The 17,413-nt window shown below is 41.0% G+C and overlaps 1 protein-coding gene across 1 annotated transcript in view; it reads left to right on the top strand.

The window, feature by feature from the left end:
• mapkapk3 (MAPK activated protein kinase 3) overlaps window positions 1-13,089 on the top strand; it is a 30,047-nt gene extending 16,958 nt beyond the window's left edge. Inside the window, exons 3-10 of the mRNA XM_028824504.2 lie at window positions 1,992-2,056; window positions 7,439-7,518; window positions 7,599-7,725; window positions 7,842-7,917; window positions 8,484-8,608; window positions 12,341-12,426; window positions 12,572-12,652; window positions 12,833-13,089. Of these exons, the coding sequence (XP_028680337.1) occupies window positions 1,992-2,056; window positions 7,439-7,518; window positions 7,599-7,725; window positions 7,842-7,917; window positions 8,484-8,608; window positions 12,341-12,426; window positions 12,572-12,652; window positions 12,833-12,985 (793 nt within the window). The 3' untranslated portion in view covers window positions 12,986-13,089. The remainder of the gene's footprint in view (window positions 1-1,991; window positions 2,057-7,438; window positions 7,519-7,598; window positions 7,726-7,841; window positions 7,918-8,483; window positions 8,609-12,340; window positions 12,427-12,571; window positions 12,653-12,832) is intronic.
• The last annotated feature ends 4,324 nt before the right edge of the window (window positions 13,090-17,413 follow it).

Raw genomic sequence — 17,413 nt, 5'->3', positions numbered from 1 at the left:
TTTACCTGCATTTTTATTACTCTTTAATATTGTTTTTTGTATCAGTATGCTGCTGCTGGAGTATGTGAATTTCCCCTTGGGATTAATAAAGTATCTATCTATCTATCTATCTATCTATCTATCTATCTATCTGTCTATCTATCTATCTATCTATCTATCTATCTATCTATCTAATAACAGAGTATTATCAGCGGGTATTTCACAACATTACAAACCAAAGGCAAAGCATTATAAACACACTCGTATTATGTAACATTTCGACTCAAATGCAAAACATTACCAGCATACATTTTTGTACATTTCAAGCCAAACGCAAACTGGTATTAGCTCATTGTTATGCCACTTGAGAGTTTCCAAGCAGATATGAATAAACACCAGGGACTGTGGGTTAGGTTACCCCTGCCTTTATAGGGCTGAGGGCAGGCTCCTGTTGTGATAGGCATGTGGCCCTGCCTCTTGAGGGACCAAGCACAAAGCACATAACATGGGCATCGGGGAAAAAATCAAATTATAAACGGAAGTCACATTAACATAAAATCAAGGAGTGAAAAATGAATAAGAACAGACTAAAAACACAACTTCAAGTCATGGGGGTATGTCCGATTTGAAGACGATCTTGTCACCAGACCATGTCAAATTTACACAGCTAAAAATTGCTAGCCATGTGAAATTTAACAACTGCATGCTGACTTTCCAGCACAGCTGTGGTTGCCCCTTTTTTGTGACAGCCAATAATGTGCTGCCTGCCAGAGCTGCCGCTGCATGAATGGTTAACAGGTTAACAGCTATGGCATGTCCAGCCTCAATCTCTGCCCCTTTTTTTTTTTCATTGTTCTGTTCTATTGTGACACATAAAATATGAGATATTACACAGATGAATTTCTCTTCTGTCTATGAGGTCCAAAACACCCACGTTTCTTATTCCTCATCGCTGCATTTTATATATAAATATATAGTACTTCTGGATGAACTTTCATTGGTTGTCCATTTGATACAATTGAAGCAAGTCACAGACTACCTATAGTGAGCTGCAGGGTTTGTCACATTAGGCAATCAGCTTTACGGGAGCGTGCCACCAACTTGCTAATATATTATATAAATGAAGGCTACAAATGAAAATTGTTAGAAAAGTCACACAATATGACATCGCCTTAAGTCAGTTATGTCGTCCACAAGTTCAGTCTTTAGTGGTACTTTTTTGCATGTAAGGACGGAATTTCACATGACTGCTATCTTTAAAAGGACTGCTCAATCAGCCACCGTGGAATAAATGAAGTCTGGCTGAGGTGGCATGGCAGCTAGTGGGGCCCTAATATGTGCAATGACCCACTCAGTTCAAGTCATTATGCATTCCCACCTTCTGTACGTGCCATGTAGTAGGCACGGCCGCTCTTGATGATATTGTTACTGATGGTGCCATTACAAAAACAACAAATACTTGCACAGACCATCTTGCACTCCCTAAAAATCCAGTGGCCTTGGACAAATTTTAGTGGCCACGTGACTCTCAGATTCATACCGTTCTTTATTGTATTTAGGGGATACCCAGAACCCTGTTGATACCCTTGATCAGCAGTGAAGACATTAATGGGTCCTCTGGTCCTATTTACCATTGCAGTTTATGATGCCATTCATCTGGGGGTGACTTTTACCTCCTCCTCCTTCTTAATGAACTTCTCATCCCAGGGGACTTGCTATTTGGATCCCCTTGGTGTGTCCAGATATCTTTGGCCTATACAATTTCCTCTGATCTGTTTAGGGCTATCAAAACTACAGGGGTACCTATTTGTATTTTCATTCTTTTTATAGTTCCTTTGATATTTATTTCTATGAATCCTGCATCTTTTCTTGCTTATCTTCAGTAATATTTGGACACCAAAAAAAAAAAAGTGCATACTCTGGAAATAGTTGGGCAGCAGTGGAGTGTGGAAGTGCATCTTTTGTTAAGTGTTTGCTTAGAAGCTGACACAGACTCTGTTCTTGTCTTTCAGCATGGAGGGAGGAGAGCTGTTCAACCGGATCCAGGCCCGAGGAGACCAGGCATTCACAGAGAGAGGTAGATAGAGCTCATGAATTGCTAACACAACAGAGGACAGGGAAACATGTTTCTCCAGCATCACACTTTATTTTTTTTTTTTAATTGTGATTTTTCCATGCCTGTGTTTTGTGGCCTAAGAAGGAATCCTCCAGGCTGGGTCATCAGATTTACAGATTCCACACTTCTGTGTCAATTATTTACTCATTATGTGGTCAAAAGGGTGCCTGGTGGCATTTATGACAGCACTGCCACTATGTAATGGTAGTGCTTTTGCCCACCTTTTTATTTAATTTGTCCCCAGTGCGTTGGGGGCATTGGTATTGTGTGCCCTGAATCTCACAGCTGTCGAAAATGTGGGAATGCCACTCTAACAGGGGCCTGCCCACTTTCTGAAAGTTGCAAATGTGACATCCAGTCTTCAAGAATGGAGACAAAAGGGATCCCAGCAAATAAAAAGACCAATAAGTGTTACTTCTGAACAATGAAAAATTATGGGAATTATAATAAATAAATTAGAAAAATATATCTATATGAAAATAACAAACTAAATAACAGCCAGGATGGGTTTATGAATGGAAGACCTTGCTAAACTAGTATTTTAGATTTAGATTAGATTAGATAGGTAGCTGTAATAGTTTACAAAAACAAAGCATACAACATAATTTACTTTCAAAAGCCTTTGACACAGTCTCACGCCGAAGAGTAATTCTAAAACTAGAAGCGGCCGGCATCAGAGGTAACTGATAAAACTGGATCTCATGTTAGATAATGGGACATGACAAAGAGTACAGATAAGAGGAGAAGGCTCCACATGGAGCAAGGTCATCCGTGGAGTCCCTCCAGGGTCTGTCCTGGGACAGTTACATTTTCTGATTAACATTAATGACATTGTCAAAGTCACAGATGTCACTAACACTGGAGGTATGGCAGGCACTGATGAGGCAGCAAAATCAATTCAGAACGGCCAAGTCTTAGAGAAGTGGGCACACAATTAAATGAAATGCTACACTTGGGCAAAAGGAATATCTTTTATAAATGTAAGCTGGGAATCACTGTCCCACAGGAAGGAACCCCTGAAAATCATTTAGTTGAAGCTATGCAGAGGAGAGCATCCAGGTGACTTACGGACACGTCGTACTGCGACAGACTCTGAGAATTAAACTTGTTTATTCTCGAGCAGAGGAATCTGCATGGGGACCTAATGCAGGACTTCACAATCCTCAAAGGCATTGATAAAGTTAATCCAACAGATTTCCTTTATTTTAAGAGTGAATCATGTAGTTAACACTAGAATTACCAGAGCCTACGAAAAAACTCGTAAATCTGGCCTACCTTAAATCCCTTCGCACCTCTCCATCAGCGTCTTTTGTCTTCTAAATGTGTTGATAAGCCCAAGCAGCAGGCAGCCTGCTATTTTCACTTTTATTCTCTCAGTCATGATCGCGATACAACACCCACCACCCGCCCCAGATCTGACGTGGTTACATTTTATCTAAAACTGGGAATAACTGTAGATATGAGTGGTGTTTTGAGACAATGGAACTGGAAATTCTCTGATCTGCATGGATAAAAGCTGACACACAAACGCTGGTGAAGCTGCCTTCTTCGTGTCTCACCGTCACTTGATTTTTTTTTATTCAGTTTTATTGAGTGTTCCTGCTCATGCTGAATTAGTATGCATCTTATGGTCCATGATGTCAAAGCTGCACTGACAAAAAACAGAAATAGGTATGCAATATCTCACAAACTGAGTACACCCCTCACATTTTTGTAAATATTTTATTATATCTTTTCATGGGACAACACTGAACACTTTTCACTTAGGGGTGTACTCACTTTTGTTGCCAGCGGTTTAGACATTAATGGCTGTGTGTTGAGTTATTTTGAGGGGACAGCAAATTTACACTGTTGTACAAGCTGTACACTGACTACTTTACATTGTATCAAAGTGTCATATCTTCGGTGTTGTCCCATGAAAAGATATAATAAAATATTTACAAAAATGTGAGGGGTGTACTCACTTTTGTGAGATACTGTATATGACATTTGGAATAACTCATTTTATGACCTGTATAGTACATTTTGGAAAACATTGTGGCACTGATGCAACATTATTCATATTATTCATATTCATTTGCATGCCTTCTTGCAGTTGTAGTCAGTGACCACGTTTTTTTTTTTTGATTTTGCCAGTGTCCACTTTTGGGTGCACAGTACTGTTTCTTTTGTACTCCAGGACATGCAGAGGAAAGAATAGTATAGAGGTGTCAGTTCCGTGCTATATGCAATCATCAGATTCAAATGTTACCAGTTCCCACACACGCAAGGACTGTCCTTTCTACATTTTCGACATATGTACCTGTTGCAATGTACACACTTCTCTCTGTGCTGTGGTTACTATTACACTGAAGAGGCTGGGGAAGCGGCGGTCTTGGAACAGATGCTTGTCGATGTTGCATCCTCTTTTGCTTTATTCATCGCCTTTTCTTATAAGAAGTGACGACGAAGCAACTCTGCAAGGTGAGCCATGAACACTCTTCTTTTCTCAGTGGCCCCTGTGCATGCCTTGCACAGCACATGTGTGTTGAACGCCGCCAAGTCAAGCGTGTTATAGCACAAGCAACCGGCCACCTGCGTGCTCCTGCCGCACTGAATAAGCTCACACCTTCTGGTGCACAATGTCAGCACAGCACTGGAAAAAAAAGAAAAAGACAAATATATGTGACATTTTGAAGAAATCATTTTATTACCTGAATAGTACCAATCAGAAAACATCATCACACTAATGCAATATTATTTGAAAACGAACAGCGTCAGATCAGCTGTAAATATATGGTATTTGCAAAAGTTAGCTTTTTTTTCAGTCTTATTCTCTCGGTCACGTTCACGCTGTCCCTGAGAGAGCGGCTGCTCCCGTTAGGGGTTGCCACAGCGGCTCATCTTCTTCCATATCTTTCTGTCCCCTGCATCTTGCTTTGTTATACCCATCACCTGCATGTCCTCTCTCACCGCATACATAAACCTTCTCTTAGGCCTTCCTCTTTTCTTCTTCCCTGGCACCTCTATCCTTAGCATCCTTTTCCCAATATACCCAGCATCTCTCCTCTGCACATGTCCAATCCAACGCAATCTCGCCTCTCTGACTTTGTCTCCCAACTGTCCAGCCTGAGCTGACCCTCTAATATACTCATTTCTAATCCTGTTCATCCTCGTCACACCCAGTGCAAATCTTAGCATCTTTAACTCTGCTGCTTCGAGCCCTGTCTCCTGCTTTCTGGTCAGTGCCACCATCTCCAACCTATATAACAAAGCTGAATAAAAAAAACAATAAAGTGACAATGAGATACGAAGAAGGCAGATTCACCAGTGTTTTTGTGTCAGCTTTTATCCATCCAGATCAGAGAATTTCCAGTTCCATTGTCTCAAAACACCACTCACACCTACAGTTATTCCCAGTTTCAAATAAAAACTAGCAGCTTCAGATCCCCTGGGGGGGAGGGAGAGGACGACGTAGCATGTATCGTAATTGTGACTGACAGAATAAAAGTGAAAAAAAAAACGCTAACTTTTACAAGTACTATCAATTTACACTGGCTGTTACAAACGCAAATCAAATGTATGTTTTTATTGTATAATATTAACAATAAGAGCAGCTCACTACTCAAAACGGTAAATATACGAGACAGTCAGGATCGAACAGGGGGACTCTTGATTACAAGTCAGTAGTTCTTGCCACTACGCCACAGAAGCTGTTGCATTATCCTTGAACCTTTTGTGAAAGTGTTTCTTTGATCTTTGGACTTCAGGTTTTACACATTATATAGTTTATGTCTACATTTTGTAATTTATTACTAAAATATGAAAAACGTTTCTGTGTAAACAATGTGTTTACATAGATTGTTGTAGATACGAAACACACATGAAATGCATGTGTTCCAAATAACAATATATTATTTCCATTCTAAAACTCCAGCACTTCACTTATAATTAATCAAGGCAGGAACTGGGAGAACTTTGTGCCCATTCTGCGGTGGGGGGATGGAATAGTAGGCTGCTTGCTGCTTGTCTTGATTGGCACATTAACAAGACAAAAGACGTTGATGGAGAGCTGCGAAGGGATTTAAGGTTGGCCGGATTTACGAGTTTTTTCGTAGGCATTGGTAATTCTAGTGTTAAGGACACCAGTGGAAATTAAGGTAAAGTGCATTTAATGCTGAAGCCAGGAAGAACTTCTTTGCACAAAGAGTTGTGGAAATCTGGAACAAACTACCAAGACATGGAGTTGAAGCAGAACCCTTGACAACCCTGAGGAAGTATCTGGATGAGATCTTGGGACAGCTTCGCTATTAACTAAACATACAAGCCTGATGGACTGATTGGCCTCCTCATTTGTCAAATTTCTTAAGTTCTTATGTTCTTTATGATAGGCTAATGTGTGGCCTGCTAAACCACTCTGTTCAGGGAGTATTAATGGTGTTCAGAAGGGAATTGGAGAGACAGGGGGAGAAACTGAGTGGCAGTGTCACCAACCTGAGTCAGGTGATGGAAAGCAAATACACAAAACTGCTGCTGCAGAAGAGCCATGCTGACACTCAAGAATCACAGATGTTAAGAGTGAAGGTGATGCTGGCATCTGGTAAGGTTGCTCCATTACACCAGTGCCCTGACTTACTAATTACTTACAACCATTGCGCCAACAAGAGCTCCACGACCATCTCTGTCTTGGGCCAGTATTTCCAGTTGTCTCCAGGTGTGGCCCGTCCTCATGACATCTGCTTCCAGATCCCAGTGCCAGGTGTTCCTTAGCCAGCCTGTTTTCCTCTCTCCCTGGGTATTTGATAAATGGGTTTGACTCGTGATGTTTGAGACAGGCTACATCCTATGTAAGCCAATCTGTCACTGGAGAGTCACTTCCTGTACTGGATCCTGTCTTGTTCACTGCCATAGTTCTTGGTTACTGACAGTGTCAGTCCAGCAAATACAGAGGATCCTTTTTTGACAGATGTTAATAAATGTGTGGACTTCTTTGGTGGTGATTATGGTGGTCCTCTAGTGTCTTGGCCTTGTAGAGTAGGGCTCACTTCACATTGGAATTGAAGAGCTGAAGCTTTCCACCTCTTCTGGAACGTTACTTTCCAATCTGATGGGTGATGTACTAACAGTGTTGACATTGGAGAACTTTCTTTCCCCTCTAAGGGTGTTAAGTCCCAGGGGAGTGGAATTGTCAGTGCCCTGAAAGTGTGAGGTTATGGAGGAGACTACACTAGAGGAATATGGGGGCTACCAAACCCTCATTACTTTTTACATAGGATGGGAGTGTGGAATGCTCTTTTCACTACCATATAGGTAGGAGTGCCCACATCTTCATCTAGCTCACATTGTGTTTTTTATCTCATGCAGAAGCATCCGGAATCATGCGTGACATTGGTACTGCCATTGAGTATTTGCACAGTATGAATATCGCCCATCGTGATGTGAAGGTATGTAGGAGAACATCACTCTTGACTCTAGTTAAGTGCACATGGCATCCTAAACTCTTCCCCATTATCGTCCACTGCAGCCAGAGAACTTGCTGTACACATCAAAGGATTCAAATGCAGTTCTCAAAATCACAGATTTTGGTTTTGCGAAGGAAACAACTTTTCAAAATTCACTCCAGACTCCATGCTACACGCCATACTATGTGGGTGAGTTTCAGAATGCTACCATCCTCATGAATAATGGCCTTCATCCACCCTCTGCTACCTTTAACATATGTACAACATTTTTTAATGGAAACCTTCTCTTTTTTTTTTTTTGATAGCTCCCGAGGTCCTTGGCCCAGAGAAGTACGACAAGTCATGTGACATGTGGTCTCTAGGAGTGATCATGTACATCCTGTAAGTGTCTACAGTGGGGGAATACCTGGGACACCAGGACTTTGTCTTACCCCAGCTCAGCGTTTCTCAACCTTTAAGTATTTGTGACCCGAGTTTTCATAACAGTTTTAATTGCGCCCCCCCTTAACGTTTTTTTGAAAGGAGCCCACTAATACCAATTTGTTCTATTTTAATTAATGATATATCATAGATGCATATTTTATTATACCTACTTAACTTATTCGACATTTATCTAACTTTATATTTATTTTTCTAGTATCAGAATGTAGTTTAAGTTAAATTGTTTTGGTTTCAATAGATGTATTTTTCACATTTTCGATTCTTGTTTTCTTTTTTCACATCTTTGCGCCCCCCCTTTTTGTTACTTCGCGGGGGCCCGCCCCACAGTTTGAGAACCACTGCCCTAGCTGTTCTATCATTTGTCATATTGCTTGGACTTGACATAAATAACAAAAAGGCCTTCCTCTGCTGTATGGCATCATGAATTTTAAACTCCTAACAGAGGGGTATTTCAAGACAGGTCAAGTTGTCTGTCTCTCTTACTTTGTGTCCCCTTGTTTTAACAGACTCTGTGGATTTCCCCCTTTCTACTCCAATACGGGACAGGCGATTTCACCAGGGATGAAGAAACGCATTCGCCTTGGGCAGTATGAATTTCCAAACCCAGAGTGGGCTGAAGTCTCGGAAGAAGGTAGGGACATGTGTCACAAATGATCTCCAAATGCACTGAAGAAAGACATTCAAGGATAGTGGTTGTATTGAATAGCTGGCTCACTGTGAAAGGCACTATGTAATGTAGATGTGCTGCTGAGAATGGTGCTGCTACACCTTTTGAAACAAAGTATGGATGCCTGGCTATACATTACAATAGGAACGGGTACCCTCATGGCATTTTACTTACTTACAATAACATCAAGGAAGTTTAAAGTACGGTTCATGGAGTGGTAAACACATTCAGAGCACAAACTAAAGGGCAAACAAAAGATAGATTTTTCTACTAGCCTGGGACTTGTTCAACAACACCCGTCTGCTGGTGCTGCTTGCCTGTGTCCACCGTGCCATCAGAGAATTCAGGCACTTTGCTTCTCATCCTACTCAGATAAGAACCTGGCAGATTCCTCTTGCCACTGAGCCCCTGCCTTAATTCTGCTCTTGAAATTGTATTTGCTCCAATATCAAGTGAACTAGTTGCGTGTGTTGCAAATATGAAGTCTGAACATCCATTTAATGAGCTCCCTTATTTCAATTTAGAGTCTGCAGGGAGAGGGAGCCTAGCCCTCAATGAGCAGGTGCAAACTACAGAGCAATGTGACTCCATCTCACCCAGACACACACACACACATGCATACATACAGTGCCACACCCTGGCAGTTTATAGTCACCATTCAACCGAACATGGCCAGTTCCTCATGTTATAATGGTAGGCTCACAAAACTCACAACTAGGCCTTAATTTCAGAGACAGACAGTATTCATACTGGTCTGAAATATACAAGTAAGCCTTAATAACACAGAATAAGCCCAACTCTCAAAATGAGCCAAGATGTGTACATCTCTAAAGGTAGAGAGGGGCAATGAAACCCCTGATCTAATAAACAAAACCTGATTCTTACAATAGTAAAGCTTAATTTTAAAAAGTTTTCAAAAACAAAACAAAAAGCAAAATAAAAAAATGTCGTCAACAAAAATGCTGAAAAGTTTACAAAAGTTGCCTAGAGGAGACAATCCAAAAGTGAACATGATACAGTAGCAAGTCCAAAAACCTAGCAGATCTGAAACTAGAAAATCAGAACAATGCTTAACAATAAACCAAAGGGAATCCAAAGATGGGAGCCAATCAACATGAGCAGTAACTGTATCCTGGCAGTAGTTTTGCAGCTTTGGTCAAAAACGGTCCCACCCCCTTAGGTTTAACATACAAAGAGCAAGTAAAATACTGAATATAATCAACACAAGATAACAACACACAGTGGTTAATATGTAAGACAATATTAAATAAAGAAAATACAAAAGGGAAGGAAACCAAAATATATTCTAAAATATAAAGGAATACACAAAAAATAACAAACAAATGAAAATAAAGGATCTAAAGCCAGGGTTAGAGCCCCAGCAAAACATGGCACCTCTAGTCTCTGTTCTTTCCTTTCATCCTTTCATGAAGCCTACCTTCTGCTTCATTCAGCCTGTCTACTGACTGTAGTTGGTCTCACGAGATGTCCTAAAACTGGACAATGCTTCTCCGTGTCTACACCCAAGTTGTGGAATGAGCTTCTTATGACAATCCAAACTCCTTCTGCTTTATTGATATTCAGTTGCCTGTGAAAATACTCATTTTTACAAATGATCTTGGGTCTGCATAGACATTCTACCTCTCTGCTCTCTTCCACGGCAGTTGTATCAATCTAATCAGTCATCTGGCATCTTTGATTCATCATTGGGATGATCTATAAATCGAGTTCACATTTATTGTCCTACACTTCTAGTAATCTACTTTTGAATTTGGTCCTCTTTGCCCTGTGAACTTTCTGCTTTATAATCAGTCATTCTCTGTGTCTTATAGTTTGCTTTGTAAGTCAACTTGGATAAATCTGTATGTCAAATAAAGAAGAATAATAGCAATAATAATAATGTGCAGAAAACTGGAGAATCTGGAGAAAAATCCCTGCACAATCGAGGAGAAAGTGTAACATCCACACAGCTAGTTGTGCCAGTGTGCCACCTGTCCCTCGCAATACCGGTTAATATCATAATAGGAACAGAAAATATAAGTCTGCTTCAGTGTCTTACTCTCCATGTGGTATTATACAGTACACATTTTACTACTTGAATCTTCCAGGATGGAATCACCAGCAATATGAACTGGCATACAGAACATTTTCACATTCTACAAGTGCTAAGTGCCTTGTGTGTGTCTTAGATGCATAGAAAGGGTTCATTTTGTCCACAGATATTGTGGAAGGAGAAATACAAAGTGAAACAAAGACTGGGAACTTTTGGGTTCCCTATTTAATTGTTACAACAACAAAAAATTGTTGACATGGGAAAACAATGGAAAACCAAGGGGGTGGCTCCAACATCCAGTATATCATCATCTAGACTTGATTCCGAGTGCTTTAGGGGTGAGATCTGTCCAATCTAGGGGCTGATCCCAGAATGAGGCTTGTTTATATGACTGGCAGGGCGGAAGGGGCATCCTTTCTGGGCTCCAACTGGGCCTCATCTTCTGCTCTATGGAGCGAAAATGAGAATGCATGAACAACCTGGTTATCCTACTTCTTTTAACCTTGTTCCTTACCTTCACGTGGCTGTGAATGCACTTTCCTAATGTATGGACAACATAAATAAACAGTTCTTAAAAATGCTGCCATAGACTCTTCACACCACCAGTCTTGTATCACCATAGCTTACTTGGGCATACATAAATCAATCAGGTTGCTTTAACCCTACATTTCTTCAAAGTAGAACTTAGTAGTGGAGCTGTGGACCTCTCTAGTTAGCCATACTTTAGCAGAAAACTCAACATAGCCAGGAAAAAGGCTTTTCAAAGGTTAACGGACAGTATTTATATCCTCAGGTTCAATGTTGGTTGCAGAAACACAAAGAGGGGAGAGAAACATTGTAAATTCCAGTAGCCACATTTTAATAATGTTGACCCTTCAGAACTGTAGCTAAGCTACCATCTTACTCCAAGAACCAAATGTTAAATAAAGCAGGAGTTGTGTGGTGACTAAAAAGAGCAGTATTCAATCTTAAATAGAAACCTGGCAATCTTTCTTGCATTTGAAATCATCAAATTAGAAATTATCTTCCTTCCTTCTCCTTGTTGTGCATCCCATTCTTTGCAAATGGATACCTGTTTTTCTAACAAAAGGCCTCAGGCTGTTAGAATAGGAAGTTGCACCTCTAGCATACGAATGACAAGTACTGGGATTCTGCAGGGCTCTGCACTAAATCCTATACTCTAGACCAGTGTTTCTCAACCAAGTGGGCCGCAGGATGCTAATGGTGGGTCGCAAGTTGCAGTTGCTTACTGTATATCATTAGTGGGTCACGATGGGTCATGGGACCCCAATGGTAGTGCTCAGTACCCCTCCCATTGTAACAATTCCATTTGATTCACCCGGACTGTTTGATTTTTGTCATGGCGTTTTGCAGGGTGCTATGGTAGAGTCACACTATACCAAAGACTGTCATGGGTGCACACCGTGACTGTCCATGACTCACTAGGATTATGTAAATGACTGATAATCGCTGGAAAAATCATGTGGTGTGACGCCAACCTAACTCACTGATTTCATTGCTGATGTCTCACTAGAGAAAGCACTTTTTGGCCATGTTGAGACAGAAACCTTTCATTTTTTGATACTGATTAGCTGAACCTGAGAATTACAGTAACCTTTGATCCCATAATTTTGGTCCTGCAGCTAAGCAGCTAATACATCAACTGCTGAAGACTGACCCAACCGAAAGGATGACCATCTCTCATTTCATGAACCACCTCTGGATTAATGTGAGTGAACAGCAATATGTAAAAAAATCTCTGTGAACAGGGCTGTATATGGCAATGGACTGCACGGCCTGTTGGGAAAGAAAAGGGAGTGGGGTCAGCTGAGGGTGGTTGTAAGTCATCCAACTATGTGCTGTTTTTGTTTCAGAGATCAATGGCAGTTCCACCTACGCCTCTGCATACCACAAGAGTCCTCTTAGAAGACAAGGAGATGTGGGATGACGTCAAGGTGAGATGTCTGTTTCCAAGAACACATACAGTTTGAATATTTATTTGTAATTTGTATACCCACCTTGTCCACTTCAGGGAAATATGTGCTTGGATGCCTAAGTATCATGGTTACCAAGAGGTGTCTGTCCTTCATGTAGCACCTGTCCCTCTGCTCCTCACCTTTTTGTTTCACTTTCAGGAGGAGATGACCAGTGCCTTAGCCACTATGCGCGTGGACTATGACCAGGTGAAGATTAAAGATCTTAACACATCCAGCAACCCATTGTTAAACAAAAGGCGCAAGAAGGCGGCCGCAGGGGGAGGTGGCACAGCAGTGTGCAACAGCCAGTGAGGGCGCTGAGCGCCACAAAATGAACGTTCTCTGCACCAGCCACACATAGGTTTCCACATGGAGTCTTTTTAAAAATTTTAAATAAAATTTTTATTTCTCTTTGATGGTTGGATTTTTCTTTTTATCCAGATATTTAAATAAACTGACATCTGTTATGGGATACTCCATAGATGACATCTTATTCCATGAAAAAGGAGGACAGCGGGGAAGATCTAACAATTGCGTCCCTCATGGGCTTTGCTGACCCTTGAGCTTCGCTCAAACGCTGCCTCTCCTCACTAAATCCTCTCTTTTCTTCCTGTCAATGAGAGTGCTAACTCTCTCTCTGACTCTACCATCTCAGAACCTAATGCCACCATATTGTCATCCTAAAATAATAAGATGGTAATAAGCTCCTATGCCTTTGTGGCCTCAGTTTTTGGCTCACCCTGATCTCTAGAGCTACCTAAAGGGTAAGATCTTCCTTCACTTAATACCCCTTAGACCTGTGCAAGACCCCACTAGCAACCTATTGAGTCTGCATCCAAGTCTTTGGCCAGCTGGTCCTTTTATAGAAAAGAGTGCAATGGAGCACATGTGGTCCACCACACTTCAGCTATTGAGGTTTTAGGTCTGGACTGGAGTAGTGTAAAGTTCCCTACAGACTCCCACAAACCCCTGGTAGGTTTATGCTTTGATCGTGTTTAGGGTGCTCTAGTTATGAGCCCGTTCAGGTTCCAATAAACTATATTTAGACTGTAAACACCAGAATGTGTTTAGCACTGGGGGAAAAAAATAGCGATGGAACAGGTGGGTGACTGCAGCTCAGTGTACTCCATGGAGACCTAGTCTTTTGTCTCGCTAGTGAAAAATTCAGTCTTGTGGCTCGCTCGTCATGGCCCTAACATTTTGTGTGCCCTTTGCCTCTGAAGTGAATGCACTGCTCTGTGTATTTTTGATCACCAGGTGGTCCAGCATTAGTGACCGTCTGCTGCATCTCACGATATCATAAATGACTTCCCTGCTTTACTCTTCTGCAGTCACCAGACAGGTTCTATGCCCCTCAAGGCAAAATGCAGGTCTGTGTCTCCTTGAATCATTATAGACAATATCGCCCATCTCATCACTGACTATAGACAGGCTTGTATCACTATGTCTTCCTTAGTCTTACTAGTCATTTTGGGCAAGCTAGTATCATTCCTTCTTAAGACCACACAACTGTGTGACTACCCCCTAATGCCCAGCCTCTCCATCTTCAGGTTCATAGTATCTTTTTTGTCTCATTAATTAATTACTTTATCACTCAAAGTGTTCCTGTCTCATTAATGCCCTACTAGCTTTGTAACCCCCTTTACCTCCGTAGTGACTTTACACAGGCTTGTATCTTGCCATCTCAAGAGTAAGTAGGCAGCTCTGTGCTCTCCTGGTCCTGATTCGGATTGTCAGGCGTCCTCTTGTCTCATTAGTGAACATGCACATCTCTGTGTCCCTGACCTTGTGTGCCGTTTATCTCTTTAGTGACTATACACCGGCGTGTATCCCTCTGCCGCTCAAATGACTGTGTATCTTTGTGTTTCTTTTCAATTTAGTGACAACACCAGCCTGAGTGCTCATCAAATTATTGACGATAGGTGGGCTTGTATCTCCCATCTGAAGAGTAACCAAACCGCTCCATGCCCTCCTTGACTTATTAATGATGGTCAGGCATCTTCTTTTCTCATTAGTGGACATGGAGCTGTTTCTGTCCCTGTGTCATTAATGCTCTTGATGGTTTGTATCCACTTTGTAAAGGCCAAAATGTCCACCTTATAAATAAACCTTGACAAACCTGTATGTTTTTACTGTTGTGAACAGATAACACAAATATAGGGAAAGGGCATTATGCTTCCTAAAGTTCCTGTTAAACAGACCAGGGGCCTCATGTATAACGCCATGCGTAGAACTCACACTATAACATGACGTAAGCACAAAAGCCAAAACTGTGCTTACGCACAGAAAAATCCAGATGCATAAATCTGTGCATTCGCCAACTTCCACGTTCTTCCGCTACATAAATCCCGGTCAGCGTGAAAAGCAATGCATGTGCACGCGCCTGCTGTCCCGGCCCAACTCCTCCCAGAATTACGCCTCTTTGTATATGCAAATCAATATAAATAGCCCTTAAGCCCAGCGTTCTGTGAAAAGGCAATGGCAAAAGTACAAGGGAAAATAGAAGAATTTCAGCGACTACCAAATGGAGGCAAAGAAAAATGTACTATTTGTTGGTTTAAACAGTTATATAAGCAACAAAAGGAAGTTGATTGAGTGACATAGCGTGTCGGAGAAACTCGAAAGCTCAAGTTCACAAAGTCGCACAGTGCCCGAAATAAAAAAGAAGTTGTCACATATCAAAGTTGCTGTGAAAAGGCGAGTCGTAGCCCACCGTCTGAGTGTCATATGAAAGCTTATTAGGGTACAGAGAAAAAAAAAGGCACACAGTGTGAAAAAAAGCATGCAATGTCAACTTTAATCTCGAAATTTCAACTTTAATCACATAGTTTATTTTGTCATTAAAGTAGAACATCATAAACTTCCATCTTAAAATTGTTTAATTTACTAGTTTCTCTAATCCCATTGTAACTAAAGTAGCACGTTAAATGCTTTGTTTTGTATTTGATCTTATATGTGCTCTATGTGCCTGAATCACTACGCGCTCTTCCTCCAACAGGACACAGAATCCATTACATTCGTAATATTACAGCTCTCTGAATAATTAAAATACTGAGAAGTATACGTGATATCATTTTCATGATGATATGAGTTAAAGCATGTTATTAAACATGGGAACACGGTGGCGCAGTGATTGTTCATGTCTTACAGCAAGATGCTTGCTGCGCCATGCGTGACCTTCAATGAAATGCTTTATTACAGACGTACTGTCTTTTTCAAACATACTAACCTCCAATTCCTGTCCTTACTTTTCTTTCTCCAAATACCCAATCGCCACACAATCAGCTCTGTAATAGACGTTAAGCCATCTGTAAGCTTAGAACGCCGATTTTTCAAAACTTTTAAGGAACATCGAAATATCTTTGTAATGTTTAATTATTCTATCCATCTATCCTTCCAGTGTCATGCCAGCCACAGCATAAATACAGCGCGAGGCAGGAACAATCTGAACAAAGCTCAAGTTTCTCGCTAGCGCTGCGGCACTGTGTAGTTAAAGTTTTATCTATATAATATAATAAATATAATTTGCTGCATTTCATCTTAAAAATGATATCGTCATCATATGTAAATACACACTTAATAAAATGGCTCAGGTTGTACAATATTATAACTGTATCATAAGTACAATTACCTCACGGTAACTTGCAAGTACAAACAGTTCTACAAGGAGCACTTGATGGACTGATTGAGTGCGTGTATAGTTCTTGGGATGAAACTGTTTGTGAACCGCGAGGTCCGAACAGGAAAGGCTCTGAAGCATTGGTCGGATGAGAGCAGTTCAAATAGCGAATGGCTGAGGCAGCATGTGCTTGATGCTGTATACCGATAATTCTCTTTCCGATCGCTGTAGATCTGCGATTCACACTCCGATACAGTGATATAAATACTCCGAGTGGTGCAGTGAGAGTAATATGGAAAAAGATGATCTGCTGTGGCAACCCCTAACAGGAGCAGCTGACAGAAGAAGAAGGTGCAGTGAGAGTAACAATGCTAAAGCAGTTATGGTATTTAGAATAGTTTGACCATTCTGTGGACCATTATATTGCTGCAGGTTAATTACAATCAGATGCATTAAACTAATAAACAATATGCGGTTAATTTCAGTGTATTTATAAAGCCGCGTCAGGGATGTGGATCTAAAAAAGAAAGGAAAACCACACAGGAACAGTAGCACTGCTTTGATGCTGGGTGCCACCAGTCTGCAAAACTGAGCGGAGAACTTGTGTACGACAGGGTATGAGGTACCGTGGAAATGGAAATGCTTTACGCCAAGGTTAGGTTTTATACATCGCGATTTGAACATGGAAACGTTCTTATGCAACATTTCTGTGTGTACGCACCATTTATAAATGAGGCCCCAGGACTGTTACCAACAGCCACCCATGAGCCACAGGCAGGCTGTGGCCTGTACAAGCCCAAAAACGGGGAGCTGACTCAAAAATCTTGCTTAATAACACAAATCCAAGGAAAAATTAAAAATTTATCAAGATTAATTCTGAATTCAATAGGAAAAAACAAAAAATGGAAAAAAGGGCAAAAAGGACTTGCTTAAAAATGCCAATACAAATTCTAAAATAGCAAGTCCAATCTGTAATTACAAAGCAGAACCCAAGACCAGCAGCAAAAAAACCCCACAAAACCAGAAAATCGAAAACAATTAAAATAGTGAACTCCAACAACACTCAGTGATCCACTGAAGAGCCAGCTCTCCGGCCTCACATATAAAGCATGAATATTAAA

This window comes from Erpetoichthys calabaricus, chromosome 18 (genome assembly GCF_900747795.2).
Source record: "Erpetoichthys calabaricus chromosome 18, fErpCal1.3, whole genome shotgun sequence".
In the NCBI taxonomy this organism is placed as follows: Eukaryota; Metazoa; Chordata; class Cladistia; order Polypteriformes; family Polypteridae; genus Erpetoichthys; species Erpetoichthys calabaricus.
Note: the sequence above shows the minus strand (reverse complement) of the source record. Positions and strands in the feature narration are given on the sequence as shown.